Source organism: Rissa tridactyla, chromosome 2, assembly GCF_028500815.1.
Source record: "Rissa tridactyla isolate bRisTri1 chromosome 2, bRisTri1.patW.cur.20221130, whole genome shotgun sequence".
Taxonomy (NCBI): Eukaryota; Metazoa; Chordata; class Aves; order Charadriiformes; family Laridae; genus Rissa; species Rissa tridactyla.
The window spans coordinates 96,283,026-96,299,646 of record NC_071467.1 but is presented as its reverse complement, the minus strand read 5'-3'; the positions used below and the strand labels follow the sequence as shown (position 1 = coordinate 96,299,646).

The following is a 16,621-nucleotide window of genomic DNA, read 5'->3' as shown; positions in this document are numbered from 1 at the left end:
GTTTGAGGTGGAGCACATCACAATGACCAGGGGTGACATGCTTTTCTGAAGTGTTTTAAAATACTTTCTTTTTACCTGTCAGCCACCTCTCTATGGCTGTACCGCGCCTCCTTTGTTCTTCATGGAAGATGCTCTAGAAAGGTGGATCTGTCCTATCCTAAAATGTAACTTTGGGCAGGTACGGAGAAAGATCAGTGGGACGAGTCAATATAATTCAGAATTACAGGCCAGTAATAAACAATGCCTCTGTTGAATGCTTGGCTCAAAGTTGTTGTAATTTGATTCTTGTTTGGTTTAGATTTAAAAATAAATTTAATACAGAAATGTAATTCGTGATGTAAGTAAAAGTAGAGTGATTAGCCAGAGATAGAGGTTTGCTGGAGAACTAATCTTTTTCTTGTAGAAGTGTAAAAACCTGTTTCTACATCTTGCATAGACCAGGGAATTGTACATAAAAATGTGTTGCTTAGCTGTTATTTGACTCAAATTGATGGTTAGTATGCCAAGTGCCAGGTATGCCCATTGCACTTAAAAGAGTGTTTAGCTTGCACTCAGTGTAGTGCAGACTTAAAATGCTTTTGAAAATTAACTTTTGTTTTAAACTAGGTCAGGCTTATCTTCCACACATCAGCTGGAGAAGCTCAGTTCAGGTTACACCTGAAAACCTTGGTAGATCATCCGTGCTGGATTCTGGGATGCTGCTGTTAGTGTTCCTGAAATGCCTGAGCTTACCCAGTTCAGAAAAAGCTTGTTTGTGTCTGCTTTGAATGCCATTGCTGTGTCTGCATTGTAGTGTAATCCGTGTAGTTCACTTCAGAGAGGAGCTTGTTTCCTAGTGTAGGCATGAGAGCTGGGTAACATGGATAGGAAAGAGGATATATGTTCTGTGAATAACAGCCCTGCATTCTGTTACAGGCAACGCACAAGTTTTTCAAATAATGGCCACGGGAACAGTCTGAGAGATCACCCTTTTGAACATTTTTCCCTCAGGCTGCACAGCTTATTCACAAAAACCCCAAAGTTACATAGGCATTATTCAGGCCTTTACACTGCAGATTACTTAATCATTAAAAAACCAAGCCCTGATGACACTGAAGGCGTTTAGCACTTTCAGTCCTGGAAGGGAATCAATAACTCATATTCTGTGAAGAGAGATGCACTGCATCAGGATTAGAAGTGCCAGTTAAGTGTTACTGCTCCCAGACTTGCCAGTGAGTGCTCCTCCAATCACGATTTGACCGAAGGCTCCAAACGTTTTCTTGGTTTAGTTTTTAATTTAAAAAAGCCTTTTGCCATTAATAGGCAGGCTCTGGAGCTGCACAGATGAGAGACAGAGATCTGCTTTCACAGAATCACAGCCTGGTTGAGGTTGGCAGGGACCTCTGGAGGTTATCTGGTCCAACCAACTCCCCTGCTTAAGCAGGGCCACCTACGGCCAGTTGCCCGGGTCCATGTCCACGTGGCTTTTGAATGTTTCTGAGGAGGGAGACTCCACAACCTCTCTGAGCAACCTATCCTAGTGCTTGGTCACCCTCACAATGAAAATCGTTGTGTTTCCACATAAGCAATAGCAATTTTACTTAAATGTTTCATTGTATGTGGGATGCATCCTCAAATGCTGCTCTGCTTTAATGTCCGCTGAAGTTCCTGTGTAGCTTTTTCAGTTTCATGTACAAGGAAAGAACAGAAATGTTTCTTTAAGAGAGGGCATTATTTATTCTGGGCTGTGCTGAAGGAGGGGAGTTCTCTAGAGAGTAGATAGTGGTTTAACGCCATGCTTCCTACACCGATCTGGTAAGAGACATTTGTGTGCATCTTAATGGATCCATTTCCAAGCTTTCACTGTGGATTTATGAGGGATACAGTTTATGCAGAAAACTTACTGAATTCCCAAAAGACTGAAAGTATGAAACTGGCTAACTTAACGCTCAGATAATTTTTGATGATGTCTGCTCAGTCGAACATAATGCTTTAGCTCAGAGACCTGCTTCCCAAGAGAGCAGAACAGCGAAATGTGAGCATTCACTGTCCCCAGCACATGATGATCGTGGTGAGGTTGAGGCGAGATACCTTTGAAGTCCCAACCTAGAGCAGAGTCCACTGCTTGGGTAGCCTTGGTCTGTGTCTCCAGCCTGGAGTTTGGCCTTTGCGGCCAACAGTTGCTCTTTGACCTCTTGAATTAAGGCACTGGAATATTTGTAGTGTCCAGCTAGGCACTTTTAGTGGGCAGTCCAAGCTTGGTCATTTATCTACTATGGGCTACTAGTTCCCTGCGCAGCTTGTTTCGAAGTTGCACATAGTTGAGCTTCCTACTGAAATCCCTGACTTAAGTAATACGGGGTAGGGGGTTACCTTTGCTATTTGTTTCCTGTTAGCTCTGTGTCATTGCAGGAGGAGTGTGGCAACAAGTCATCTGATCGTCTTTTTTTTCCCCAAAAGCTTGAAAATGAGGTATTTTATCTTTATTTCCATTATTTCTCCTTGACTGGCAGAATATGTAACCGCTTGCTTGCATGCTTGTTTGTTCATATAGAACTAGCTGTTGCATATGTTTGGTTTATTTTTTTTTCCTTCTTCTGTTTTTCCTGGAGACAATAGAAACAACACTGAAGCATTCACTTTGGAGAGTGAAAGCTTTCCCCTCAAGTCTCCCCCTGCCAAATATCTTCATGGGCTTTGCAAACAAACAAAATAAGCTTAATTTGGTCCAGTTCTCCCCTCAAGCAGTACTTTCTCTCCAGAGATGTTTAGAGCAATGCCACATGTCTGTGCTCTCCCGCGTTCTTTTCCAGCTGACATCCAAATGTGATGGAAACTCCAGATAAGAAGAGTAATGGCAGATGTCAGAGGATGGTGCTTGAAAAACGATGAGTGATTTGAAGTCTGGTAAGGGGCCTGAGAGTATGGAAAGAAAATCAGGAGCGGATGGAGACAAAAGCGGCTGAAATACAGAGGCTGATAAAGTAACAGTGATACAGAGCAGGTTTCTGTGGATAGGAGATCAACTTCCATCACTCCACGGGACAGCTTCAGTTGAAGTTGATGTCTTTCTGAACACCAGAGCTCCTGACCACGCGGCGCACATTTGCTGAAAAGCCAAGCTTTCATTCATTCTGCCATTTAGGGAAGAATTTTCTAAGCAATTTTGTACAATTTGTAGGCAACGCGTGGTGGCGTGGGCGTAGGGTGGTGTTGCACCATCTGCTTCTTGCCCTGACAGCTGCTTCACGGGCACTGGTGATGTCCATACACTCTCGGCTCACACTGCTCAGGAGTGGGGCGGCCGCTTTGTCCCATGCAGACCAGCTCGACTGCACGCTGTTGTTTCAGACTTAATTGCCTGGAAGCCTTGTTCTGAGGCGCAAGAGCAAGGAAGATGATGGCAGAGGAATCTCACCCCATACCTGTGCCAAGCTCTTAGCTGCGCACTGCCGAGTGTCGGAGCGCTGGTGCGTGCATGGCTGTGTGTCTGCGTGTGCACGTGCGCGCATGCACGCTGCTCCGCGGGGGCTGCTGTCTGGCAGCATGGGGCTTCCACTGCCTTTGCAGGATTTGCTCAGTGGCCTCAGCATGTTTCCCGCTTCCTTCCATCCTGCTGCGTGCCTCCCCACCCCCCCCCGCCCCCCCCCCCCAAAAAAAATAATTAAAAATTTAGATGCCTAGTGGCCATTATTTTGGGCTGAAGAGCAGCTCTTGGGCATGTGTGCACATGGACACTGGCTTTTACATTCTAAACAGGTTGGTAAACAGATATGTTGGTCTCCTACCTCTCAGGGTTAAAGTATCAATGTACATAAAACTTAGACACTCATCAAATAGATGTTAAAGCATTAATTGTTTTGTCTTATGTCCCATTAACAGGGAATGTTGCAAGAGAGTGACTGCAGGGTGGGCCTGACGGGCACCAGCTCCTGCGCCCTGCAGGAACTGTCGGTCGTTCCTGTGGGTCTGCTGTCCTGAGGTTTTTCTGAAGTGGTTTGAAGCAGTTGGTAAAGATAGCACAAACGCTATTGCTGAGCTGGTCACCAGGGGCTGCCTGGGTAATGGAGAATTGATTTATTTTTTTTCTTCAGCCCTCCTCTTTGTTTCCTGCCTAAAGATGGCATTAGATTGCAATTCGATTTGCTAGTAATTACATGGACTTTACTGAAGACACACACGTCTCTTTCCTCAGGACAGTTTTATTAAAATGCTTCAGTTAAAACATAAAAAAAAGCCCAACACTGTATAATGCTGCTACGGAAGCCGTAGCTAGTTGTGGGGGAAGGGGCTCTTTAGTCAAAAACCAAGTTGTGTTTATTGGGTTTTTTTTTAGTTCATTTACTTATCCAAACCTAACTGATTAGCTACAAACTTGCTGGCTGCCAGAATGGAAATATATGCCAACACACACAAGGCCTGTAAGGTCAGTGAAAACTTACCCAAATGGAAACAAACAAAAAACCCCAGTACTAGAGTTTTGATCGTGTTGTGTCTCCCTATTAGCAATGGAAAGGAGCAGAACTTGATTAAAGAGTATATGGACCTTTCATTGGGAGCCTCTGTGTGTCTCAGGGGGTGCACAGGGTGTTGCCTATAGGACAAAGACTTGTGAACAGGGAAGGGAGAGTAGAGTTGGCAAATTCTGCACATTGATGCTGGCAGTAGGCACTTGACCGAGTCTGTACTGACAACATTGTGGTGAGAGGTGGGTGTTGGTTGTGTGTGTCTAGTACAGCCTGTTGGTTTTGTTCTTTATTAGCCTGGTGTTGGGTACAACTTCAGCAGCCGAGATACCGGTCATCTTCCTTTGCCGAACCAGCTCACAGAGCCGGCACGAGCGGCTCAACCGATACATCACCCCATCCATCTGCTCTGGTAAGTCTCGCTCTCCTGTGTTGCTCTCCCCGCTGAGGCGTGGGCACGCCGTGGGGTGCCCGCTCTGTCACCGTGGCTGGAGTGCTGAGCCTGGCTATCAGCAGGAGGGCTGGTGTCCTCAACTGCATCCCTTCCGTACCCCATCAGTCGCTGGGATGGAGGGTGATAAAATACACAGGCACAGGAACGCTTTTTTTTTTTTTTTTTAAATGAATTTTTTTTAAGAAACTGCATACATCAGAGACAAACAATAATTTAAATACCATGCAGTTTCAGTATGTACAAAAACTAGGACATAGAGATCCAGTTTAATTTTTTTCTAGTTATTTACATCGTTTTCATACAGCCATAATCTGTTAAATTACAATACTGGAAGAGCACATGATTGACAGCCACCACACTCACTCCTATACAAAGACAAACTATATACATACACTTGGATATCAACTGGAAAATGCAACTGGTGCAGGAGTAACTGGGACACACGGGAACGCAGGTAATGTGCCCGTCACCTCCTCTTTGTTTACTGAAGTTGTTCCCATGTTGAGCAGACTGAACACCTGGGAAAAATCATCTGTCCCCTTTTTCTTTCCTGATTTTTTTTATTTATTAGCCTAGTCGTCTCCCATGGCTATTTATACAAAGTGATTTTGTTTGCAGGCACGTTAGGGAACCTCCCGTTCACATATAACTCTGGATTTCCAGCTCACCCGTGGTTTTTTTTTTTTTGGTGAGTGCAAGCTTTCACTAGGCATGTTGGAATTGCTCCCCCTCTGTTGGTTGCTAGTGTTTGCCCCGTACAGATGGCACTGTAGAAGTAATGAAGGGTGAGTTTTGGTGACTAGTTGCAGTGACGACAAAGAAGTGCCGCAGTTACATATAATTATTAGGTTGAAATATATTTGCGTGAGGGGTTCACTAAATAGTTTCAGTTAACGTAAAATAGTTAAAAATCTATTACATTCTCCCCCCCGCCCCGCCCTTTCCTTTTCTTCTGGTAAGTGTGTGTGTGCTAGGAATTGTCTAGACGCAAAAGCTGACCTGAGCCCCATCCCAGCGAACCTGCAGCCTGAAACTTCTTCAGCTTGCGAGTGCCTAACCAGCGGGGCAGAGGGTGGGGAAAGGCCACAGCCCCGTCCTTCCCCGGTAGTCATAAGCCAGGTCCCTATAGCCCGTGGCTGGTGAGGGTGTGGGTGGGAGGGCCAGGCCACCATTGTGTTTCCTCACCATCACTTTTTTTTCCCCCCAAACAATCAAAACTTTTGTCTAGATGTTTTGGAATTGCTTTACCAATCCCACCACCTCCTCAGCACTCCCAGTTTCCCCTTCATCTTTCCATAGGCTGTAGAACAGACGTCACAATACTTGTACATTTTAAGTATGAATAACCCATTGGGATTCAGTGGATTATAACCAAAATGTTTTTCTTCCTTGACTGCGGAATATTACCTCCATTATCAGCCCCGGAGATGGATGATTGAAATAGCCATTTTTGTTCTGTGTTGATTTTTCCATTCTCTAAACCTGATGCAATTTCTTTATTACTACTATTAATCTCCTCCTAATATGACTTGCGGATGAGTGGTGTTAACTGCGGTATTAACTGAGTCTTAGCAGAAATTTTATCATCTTTATGTCCTGCACATAATCCCGGTTGAAGGTGGGGGGAAATCATGACTTTGTTGTTATTTTTTTCACTCTCAACAGAATAGCAACTACTTTATTGTGGTAGAGATGGCTTTCACAGATAAGAAGAAAACAGGTTTAAATAAAAAAAAAAAAAAAAAAGACTAGCTTTTTCCCCCTACTGCTTGCAACTTCCCACGGATGCCAGAGGTGGGCGTGCAAACTGAGGACGCGCTGCAGTGTTCAGGCACTGAAAGGTTGCTGAAGAATGCCTCGCCAAAGGGTAACTTTGCAAAATACCCAGATCCACTGAAGGTAAAACCAGATGATGTGCCAGTTCTGCGATGCTTACTAACAGTGCCAAACACTTTATATGGCTTCTTTCTCCTCCTCCTTTTCCCTTTTCGGTAATAAGCTCTACTTGCAATTCGGGAGAAATATGGCAGTTCTTCCACTGTGTCCTGGTGTCTGCTCAGCCAGGAGTTAACATCATTACAAAAGAAAAGAAGAGTAAAGCATTGCCACATAGAGCTGCCCTGGGGACAGCCTGAATCCTGAGGCAGGCAGAGAGCGACAACTTGCTAAGAGGTCGGCCGGGACCTGCCTGGGGCCCACCCAGATGAAGGCAGGGTGCCGGGGAACGTCTGGCCGTCACCCAGGACTTGCCTCAACCTCTGCCCGAGGGTTTATTTAGGCCACCAGACTGGCAGATGTGGGCACTGCTGGGGCTCCATGGCCAGGAGGGACGGTGGCAGTACCCAGAGTGACGCTGCCCCCTGACTACCCCTTCCCCTGGGGACTCTGGCACCGACAACAGACTGAGAGCAGCAGTCTGCCACTTACACCTCTTTCCTCTTCATTTTAATCATAAAATTAAAAAAAATTAAATCTCTCCTCCCACCAGCTTTCTTGACTCCTGCGGTTTCTGTCACCACTGGTCCTTAAATGGCCTCCTTTCCCTTTCACACTGAACCTCTGAGCTAACGACGGCAGGGCAGGTATGGGATCCATACTGGGAATGTGAGGGCTTGTTGCTCTTCGAAACAGCCACATTGCAGAGCCCTCTCTTAATGCACTGTATGCACGTAGCCAAAAGCCTAGAGTTTTGTTTTCCCTTTTTAAAGCTGTGGTGGTCTTGTTATGAGTGCATGTGTACGTCAATGAATTTAAAAACATGACGCCCCCCGGCTTTTCATGAAAATAACCCCAAAGCAGTGTATTCCTGGCTAGTACGTAAGCGCTCTGTCTTTACTGCACTGAGCTGATAACATTGCACGTTAAAGGCTTCCACTACGGATGAACTTGTATCTAAAGCAACTGTGAGCTGGCGATGCAGGGATTGCCGGGTGTGTTTCCTCAGAAATCATCACCTCGTCTGGGCAGCGTATCGCATCAGAGACATGCTGGCTCAAAAACCAGGCACCAGAAACCAGCTGGTTTTTACTTTCCTTTGTAGCATCTTCCATCCTACAAGAGCCAATTGTTGTTTAATAGCCAATAACCCGCAGCCTTGCAAGGATGGCCGCAGCTGAGAATGAAATGCTTTTCGCTTGTCGCTGATGGGGAGCAAATCTGTGAGGTATTGCGTACCGCTGCTAAGCGAAATGGAGCGCGTTGTTAGCCTCGCTGCCCGTGTCATTTGGGCAGGCTGGATGGTACCGCAACTCCATGGGCTACACGCAGGTCCCTTTGCTTTACTCCTGCGACCAGAGGAGTGAGACCAAGGCCTGAGAAGAGGCAGGAGTGTTGGCACGACGCAGCATTGGCCATTAAATGCTCACGCGCGAGAGGCTTCTCGTCCCGCAATCGGTAAAGGGCAATGTTAGCATGGCATCGGGGGAGGTAGAGAGGGAGCACAGAAGAGTGGATAGATACATGGAAGACAGCGAGAAAGGAAAAAAAAATTAATAACAGAAATAACATTTTAGTAAAAAACTTTGGCCTCTCTGCTCAATCTGTCAAAGCAAAATAGCTATTTTGGAAGAAAAAAGGTGTCCTGAAGTGATAATCTGGAACTTCTTACAGTGATGTTGCTACAGTGCTTTGGGCCAGTGGTCCAAAACATGGCATAATAGTTCCTTGTAAGAGCTGGAAAGGAATCCTGGACGATGTTTGCCCCAGCTTGCTGGCGTTACACTAGTTAAGGACTTCATTCTGGGAGGTGCTGGCCAAAGTTCAGAAAAGCACTTACATGTGTTCAGCTTCAATTAAGCCTGTCAGACGTCTTCTTGAATGCAGTGAGGCTGTTTGCGTGCTTACTTAGCGTTAAGCACACACTTAAGTTGGCAGGTAAAGCAGGCCCAGAGTGACCAGCTCTCTGAGCTCTCCTTGGTCAGTTTGTGTGTTAAACCACTATAAGAAAAATAAATTAAAACCAAACCAGAACACCTCTGAATTGCTGTCCTCATGCGTCAGCTGAGGGTACCGGTGACAAGTCCGATGCACCACGCTCCTTTTGTTAGGCCAGGTAACACAATCTGCCATGCTTTTCTCAGGGTGAGGTTAGGATCAGTTCTTGAAACACCTGATACAGAGAGGATGGATATCCCTCCTCGACCCCCCCAGTTCCTCCTCTCCTGTGTCCCTCTGCACAGCGGGTGGGAATGCCAGCCTTTCTTGCTGCCGGGCGCACGTTGGCTCTCACACAGTCACGATGCTTGGGTGTGAAAAAACAATCTACAAGCTGCGCGAATGCCATGCAGTGACCATGAAGAGATGGGTTTTGCTTGCTTGTCCTCAACGTTCTTGTCGCTTACTGCTGATGGGTTCACAACTGGGTTTAGAAAATTATACTTGAAAGAGGTGAAAAATAAACAGTTGCTAGAAGTCAACCAGCCTTCAATAGGGAGTCCGGTTCTCTACAGGCGACGCCTTTTTCTGCTTGGGAGCCAAACAATGCCTATCGATTGGCCTTAAACTTCTCCTTTCTAGTCAGATGATATTCACAGATGGGTTGGCCCGAAGAGGAGTTTTGATCCTTCACCATCCTCATAAGGTGCTCGCAGCCTGAAAGGAGTGTTTGGTATAAGTGCTTTAGTGCCATAGGTGCTGGTCTTCACCCAGGCCAGTGATTCCCTGAACACCATCTCAGGGCTCTCTGGAGTTGATGACAGGGGCTTGTCAGGATGAGGGGGGGTGCCCGAAGACGAAATGGATGCACCACCAGCTGGGCTTGAACATGTATGGCAAATCCACATGCCAGGAAAGTCTTATACATAGATGCCAAGTCTTGGCACGATTCCCACCAGGGGTATTTTCTGTTATTGAAGCTTGAACCAGCAGGTCTGATGATGCTGCAGTACCCATCACATGTAAATACAATTTTCCTTTTTTTATATTTATTTTTCTACTCTTTTTCTTTTTTTTTTTTTTAAAAAGGCAGTTCAGAAGATTTACATTGTACGTAACAGGGAAGTGAATAATACCAGCACTTAAGGTTCCTTTTAGTTATGTGTTGAAGATGGCATAGTAGTCAGGTAGAGTTGAACTGCTACGGTCTATGAAACCTAAAACCCAAAGGCGGAAAAAAAAAAAAAGAGAAATAGTAAGATAACAGCCTCACATGCATATTGTACATAAAAAAAATTGGAGAACTAATTGCTACAGTGACACAATTGGGGCGGCTCGATTCCTGCAGCATTGACATCAGCCATGCTGGTACCCAGAGCAGCCACTCGCACTTCCTTGGACCTCGCCAGAATCACAACTCATAGGCTTAAGCTGTTAGCACCAAAAATCTACCAAAGACACTAACACGCTTTAGGTCCATCCTATCAGATCCCTGAGTGAGTTATTTGAGATCAGCCAGGCCTTTTTCAGACCACACCATGCCTGATGCCACAAAAATTGTCTGGTTTAGGCAAACCTTATGCTCTTCAGACAGAAAGATTTACATACAGTTCAAGTATGATTACTCCTGAATATCTGGGGATAAAGAGACAAGTAGAGCTAAAATGGCCACCCCTTCTGCAAGTCCACCCTCTGTCAGGAGGCCTGGGTTTGTCAGCTCTCCAAAGGTATTTTTTTTTAAGCTTTGATTTCCTACTCAATCATGAATTAATTAATGTGTCCCACTAGTAAAGCAACGCTCCCATTCTTTGCTCAGTTCATGCCACTGCTTAATGACATGAATAGCTCATTACCTTGCTAATGATTTTATAATGGTGATTTATCTAAGTTTGTTTAAGGGAATTACTCTGTTTTGTTTAAGCGTGCTTCCTTGAAGTGCGTATTTCCTGAGGCCACTTGTCTAACCAGTAAGTCCTGCTGAATTTCAGCCAAACCCTTAGCCCAGTTTCTATTACATCAGCTGCATCTCTGGGTACGCCTGGCCCAGACTTAGCGACTCAAAGCCACTTGGTGGCTTTCAAATATAAACTGAGTCACCTTACAAGGTCGCTGCTCACCCCGATGCTGCAAGAGATGCAATATACTGCCCAGAAGCCTGTGAAAGCCAAGCAGCTAGAGAGTCTTCTGGAAAACTAAACCAGCCTCTATGTTTATGGGATGCTAAAGGCCTCGTGGAAATCTACGGAGCTGTCAATGGCGCTCAACTCCTTGTAGCAACACCCCCCTTTTAAACAGCGGCATCCTTTCCAAGTTTGTCACCGCTCTCCTGGAGGAGCAAGCCAAATGTCCCTCAAAGGCTCGGTCACCAGGGTCAACAGATCTGGGCCAACTGCACACCCTACAGTTCCTTCCAGACCTCCTGGCGCAAAGGCAGCTGGCCTGTCTCTAGCAGCGCTCTGCTGTCACAAACCCCAGCGCAACCGTCCCAGCACATGCTGGGAAGTAGGAGGGAGACCGTTTCTGCAAGGGAATGTATGCATAATGCATGTGGTGAATTTTAATATAATTATTAATTTATCACATAAAAATCCCCTAATACAAAATTAATTTTGCCTTAAGCTTTTCTGTATTTTTCTTAAAAGTATTAACTGCATTTTTTTATGAGCACCTAGCTGGTGAATGTATTAATACCAGGGCAGCTCCAGCGTTGCACCAGATCTTACTCTCACTTGTCTTCAATACCTAACACTTGTTTTTAAGGTCTGGCAATGAGCGTGGGTTAACGTTGATTTGCAAAGGCCTGACTTCAACTGGAACGCCAGGAGTTCAGCTCACCGCAGCACCAAAGCCAGGGCACACTCAGCTCAGGCTGGGCGAGGGGACGTGCCCCGACCTCCCAGCCTGCCTCGGCCGTAGCCTGTCGGAGGGGAGCGTTGGTAGTTTGGGGTCATGGATAATTCATTCAGTCTCTACCTTTTTAACCCAAAAAAGCCTAAAAGTGTAAAAAAAAAAATCGTGCCTCGCTTTTAATGCCCGCCTTGCTAGTTCCCCAGCGCGTCGCCTGTGGCAGGACGTGGAGGACAGGGCTGAGAGAGGTGTGTGTGGGGTGTGTGTAGTGTGGAACAGCCGTCCGCTCAGTGGGATTGGATCTGCGCTTGCTCATTCATACCTTGCTACGGACTGGCTCTACCAGAGCTCCCTGTCCTCCTTCAGACACCGACACTATTTGCTTTTGGTATCAGAGGAACAGACATGCAGCTAGGGAGAGCAGGGTGTTTTAAAAAAATAAAATAAAGGGAGGTCACACTTTATTAAACAGACAGCACGTGCCTGCATACCGCCATGTAATGGTTCAGTATGAGTTTGTGCGAGCTTCTTTTACAGCCTGTAATTCTAAATGTTGTTTAGACCTCGTGGTGTGTTCAGCGGGTGTTGGAGAAAGAGCTGCTGGTGGTTTTTTTTTTTTTTAAAAAACAACAGTATTCATTGATACTCTTAAAAAATTAATGTCAGCTTACCTTGTTAGATGCCTACTTAATTCATGAACTTCCATTTCAGTGCTTTTAAATTCATTAAGCTCTTTTCGAATGGCTGCCTGTAAAGGACAAATAAACTCATAAATGTATAAATGAGAGAGATCAAAATAAGTTCACTTTGTTCTGAAAACAGTATATTAAAAGTGAAGCAGATAGATAACATTATCAGAGAGAGAAAGAAAAACATAAAAAAGACTTTAAAATGTGAAAAGGCACAGAGATAAACACGTTCTAAATCACATAAAGGGAAGAGATAAATGCTTCGGTGGAATGGCTCAATTTGAAAACATATTGTAGATGCAGATACAGAACCCAATTCTGGCTTATTATGTGAACACTTTCATGTACAAAATCTAAATTAGCATACGCATGAGAAAACAAAGGTGCACAAGAGTTGCTCAAACGCTGCATCTGTTTCAGAGCTGGACTGTGAGTAAACTCTGCCTGGATCTCGCCAAACTCATATTTGAGATGTCTCCTGCCTTTATGCGGTCCCGAATTTCCTCGGATGAAGTTACTAAAGTGGCAGAGCTTACTTCATAGAATCACAGAATCATAGAATAGTTTGGGTTGGAAGGCACCTTTAAAGGTCATCTAGTCCAACCTTCCCTGCAATGAGCAGGGACACCTTCAACTAGATCAGGTTGCTCAGAGCTCCATCCAACCCGACCTTGAATGTAGTTGGGAGGGAAAGAGGGGTGCCTGCCTCCCTGCCCTCCTCTCTGCCTCGGGCTGTGCTCCTCTGCCCTTCTGACCCAGCCGTGCCATTTACTGAACCGATTCAACGCACTAATCCAGCAGAAAACTGGCCACAGGTGGTCGTATTCAGCATTTGCAGGAGACTCAAGTTGCCTACAGCCTCTGTGGTTTGTCCACAAGGGAAAAGAAAACCAGGGGTGACTGGCAGGAAGAGAGAAATTGAAGAATAAAAATATAAGCGGGGGTGTGACTTGGAGGGACTCAGCTTTGTGTCGGAGGGGGCGCTCAGCAGGACCGGCTCAAGTCCCAAGCCCCAAAGTCATGAATTCTGACAGCCCTGTGGTATTTGTAGCTCACAAGGGGGTTTCACTGTGAGCGTACGGAGAGGTATGTGGCTGCCGCAGCCAAAGGCTCCCATGGGTCCAAGGTGTGTGCCGCTGCCTTGCTGTGTGATGCTCAAATCGGAATCGGCTGCTGCAAGGGGCTGCTCCCGTCAGTGGTGCTCCTCTCTGTCAGGAATTTTTCTCGATGAAGGAAAGCTAAACTAGTACACAGAATCACAGAGTGGTAGGGGTTGGAAGGGACCTTTGGAGATCATCTAGTCCAACCCCCCTGCCGAAGCAGGGTCACCTACAGCAGGCTGGACAGGAACACGTCCAGGTGGGTTTTGAGTATCTCCACGGAAGGGGACTCCACAACCTCTCTGGGCAGCCTGCTCCTGTGCTCTGCCACCCTCAAACAGAGGGTAACAGAGTGCTGTACGAACAGCACGAGCCCAGAACAGGGCTTTTGCAACAGCCGCTGATCCAGTCACCAACCACCTTTGCCTTGACAAGCTCTAAGCGACAGATTTTGCGAGTGTGATCCACAGAAAAGGCTCCCCGCGCTCTTTCTGCACAGCTTTGGGGTTTTATTTACCTTAGAAATGTCTGTCAGCCTCTGCCTCCACCTATCAGGACAGAGCGACAGATATGCAGCAGCTCAACAGCCTACCTTCAGCAGACCTGCTGCTGAACTTTGAAACCGGAGTTTCTGAACCAGAAACTTTGCTGCTTAAGCGTCTGTGAGGGAGGCCAGGTGGGCTGCTGACTCCCATAAGGTCTGAAATCTGCTGGAGAGATTTAGAAGTGCCTCTTTTATTCCTCTAAGAGCCAGCCCTGGTACAGATGAAGTCAGACTGAAGGCAGTTCCCAACACCCAGCACACAGAGCCAGATTTACTGACATCAGACCAGAAAAGTCCATCACTAAAATGTATTTTTGCAATAAATCTAGCCTGTGCTGACCAGTGAAGATGGTTATTGAATCAAAGCTCTGGAAGAAAATAATCATTTATAGGACGTTGGAGCTTTGTCAGACATTTTAGAGTTGTGTTCAGTTTGTCTGGCTATTTTTTCCAACAGTGGACAGAGTGGTGGGGAAAAGCAGGTCATCTGAACGTAGAAATCAGAATACCACCCATATGACCCAAACACAAAAAATAATGTATCATCTACTTCCTTATGCCGTAAGGGGCATTCATATTAGAATGACAAACATTTCTTCTTCTCCTGCTTTGCTTCGAAAAGGTTCACTTGGAGAACTTAAGCCCTTTGCTCTGTGTACGGACTTTGTATATGCATTATAAAAAAGAAAAAGTGACCTCAAAGTACTCTGAGGCCTTAATTCTGAATTCTTTACCAGGCTACGTTTAATAGTGGTATCTAATACTTGTTCTTTTCCCAGACACAGGATGAGGAAGGATGTCTCTGGACACCAAATCTTCTCCTTTCCCAGCTGGGTCTCTCCGTGCCTTTCATCCCAGATAGGGATGAAAAGCTACAGAACCGGCTGGAGATGTATTCCCTCCCTCATCTATCAATCAGGAGAATATAACTAAGTCAGCTGAATAAGATCTTGTCCAATGTGGACAAGGTAAAATGGGAAACGCCAATTTAACCCAGTAAATTAAGGTCTGTGTATAGTCCAGGGGAAGTTTTTCTTTTTTTCTTTCAGATCAGTTTATGCTACCTTAACTTATCCAAAGCTAAACTGAAAAAGCCCTCTGTCAAGGAGAAAACCAGAGGTCACAAAACTATGCAAGTCCTTTGGTTATATTATACAAGTAGAATGGGCTGCCCTTTTCTCTGTCAATAAAACCAAGAGCATCATAAATAAGTGGCACGGCCAGGAATCCTGCTCCAGTCTCTAGACATGACAGTCTTCAACGCTGCGTGAGTCCCACAGCAAAAAAAACAGTTGAGTACCTGAAAGTCTTTAAAATTACATGGCCATCACAGAATGACTAAAGCATGGGAGTCACTGATCAGCCTCATAGTCCTCTTTTCTTACGGTGACCATACAATGTTTAAGTCTTCTTCCTGAGGCACGATTAAGACCCTCAGGGTACGACTGTTACAATTTGCCAGCAATTTAATTCCTCTGCCACCAATGCTGCCACCAGAGACACCACTGAGTGAAGGTCCCACTGGCGCTCAGAGGACAACGCACTCGATAGCAAATGCGCAGCTTTTCTTCACCTGCAGGGCTCACGTGATTTCAGTTTAGTGCTTCAAACACGCCGTGGAACGGGACAGAAATCCTGAGTAAACGCCCCTTCCTAGCAAACTGGAGAGAAGTTACCTGGCTTCGCTGGGAGGTGCTTTTGCCAATTATTTGACCTACTCTGATTTTTGCACCCAGGCCTGCTCTGTTCTGGCATGGCAATTCTGGCAAGTGCTGCTGTCACACTGCTCTGCTAGGTCCTGCAGGAGCTCTGAGATGGCAGAAATGACGTGGCAAGACCAAAACCAACAAACAAATAACAGGGCTGCCATCGAGACCTTTTCCTCAAAGGGCTTGATATTCCCTCCTCTCTGTTTAAGTGGTATTAGCCTTGCTCCTGGCTTCCACCCATATAGAAGCCTTCTCGCCAAAGATTTATGACTCGAACAACAAACCTTGCGAATGGGAAGAAACCACAGGTGTGTTGGGAAGGGACGTCAGGTGGAGGCTTATTCCTTGACGGTCGTTGGGACCCAAGGGATGCCGTTCGCTGTGACGTGCTTTAGCTATTCAGATCATGGCCCTCCCAAAGCTGTTCCACTTACTTTGTCGGCGGCTGTGAGTCGTGTCCAGGGTTTGTCCGCCCTCCTGTCGTAGTCCTGCGCATCTGCCACTTCTACATAGTCGCTGAAGCGGATGAGGATCTTCCTCTCACGTAGCTCTTCTACCGTGGGCCTTTGACTCAGCTGCAGGTTTGAGGAAGGAGTGGAAAAAGACATCAGGACTTCACTTTTTCTCTGCCAGAGTGCTGCTTGGGGATTTATTTTATTATTATTATGATGATTAAAAGAGGGTTCAGGCATTCCTAGTACTGTTGTTTCTGTCAACCTTTCACAGAATTGCTACCTGGGGAGACAACCTCTTGTTACAGCACCTTGAATATCACCCCACCTTGCTGCCGGAGCAGCAGCACTGTTTGGGAAGCAGCTGTGGCTGGAGACCCCAATCCCTGGCAGGAACAAGATGTAATGCAAGAAAGTCTCCTCATGCACCCATATCTCAGGAAGGGACGGAGGCCACAACACAACTTCAAAACCACCTGCCCAGGCTGTACGCTGCCCAGCCTTGAGC

At 46.0% G+C, this 16,621-nt stretch overlaps 1 protein-coding gene across 1 annotated transcript in view; it reads right to left on the bottom strand.

The window, feature by feature from the left end:
- Positions 1 to 7,914: 7,914 nt before the first annotated feature.
- Positions 7,915 to 16,621, bottom strand: part of PHACTR1 (phosphatase and actin regulator 1) — a 319,282-nt gene continuing 310,575 nt past the window's right edge. The window contains exons 14-16 of the mRNA XM_054191481.1: positions 16,096 to 16,236; positions 12,291 to 12,367; positions 7,915 to 9,989 (exon numbers count right to left, since the gene is read on the bottom strand). Coding sequence (XP_054047456.1) covers positions 9,974 to 9,989; positions 12,291 to 12,367; positions 16,096 to 16,236 — 234 coding nt within the window. The 3' untranslated portion in view covers positions 7,915 to 9,973. The remainder of the gene's footprint in view (positions 9,990 to 12,290; positions 12,368 to 16,095; positions 16,237 to 16,621) is intronic.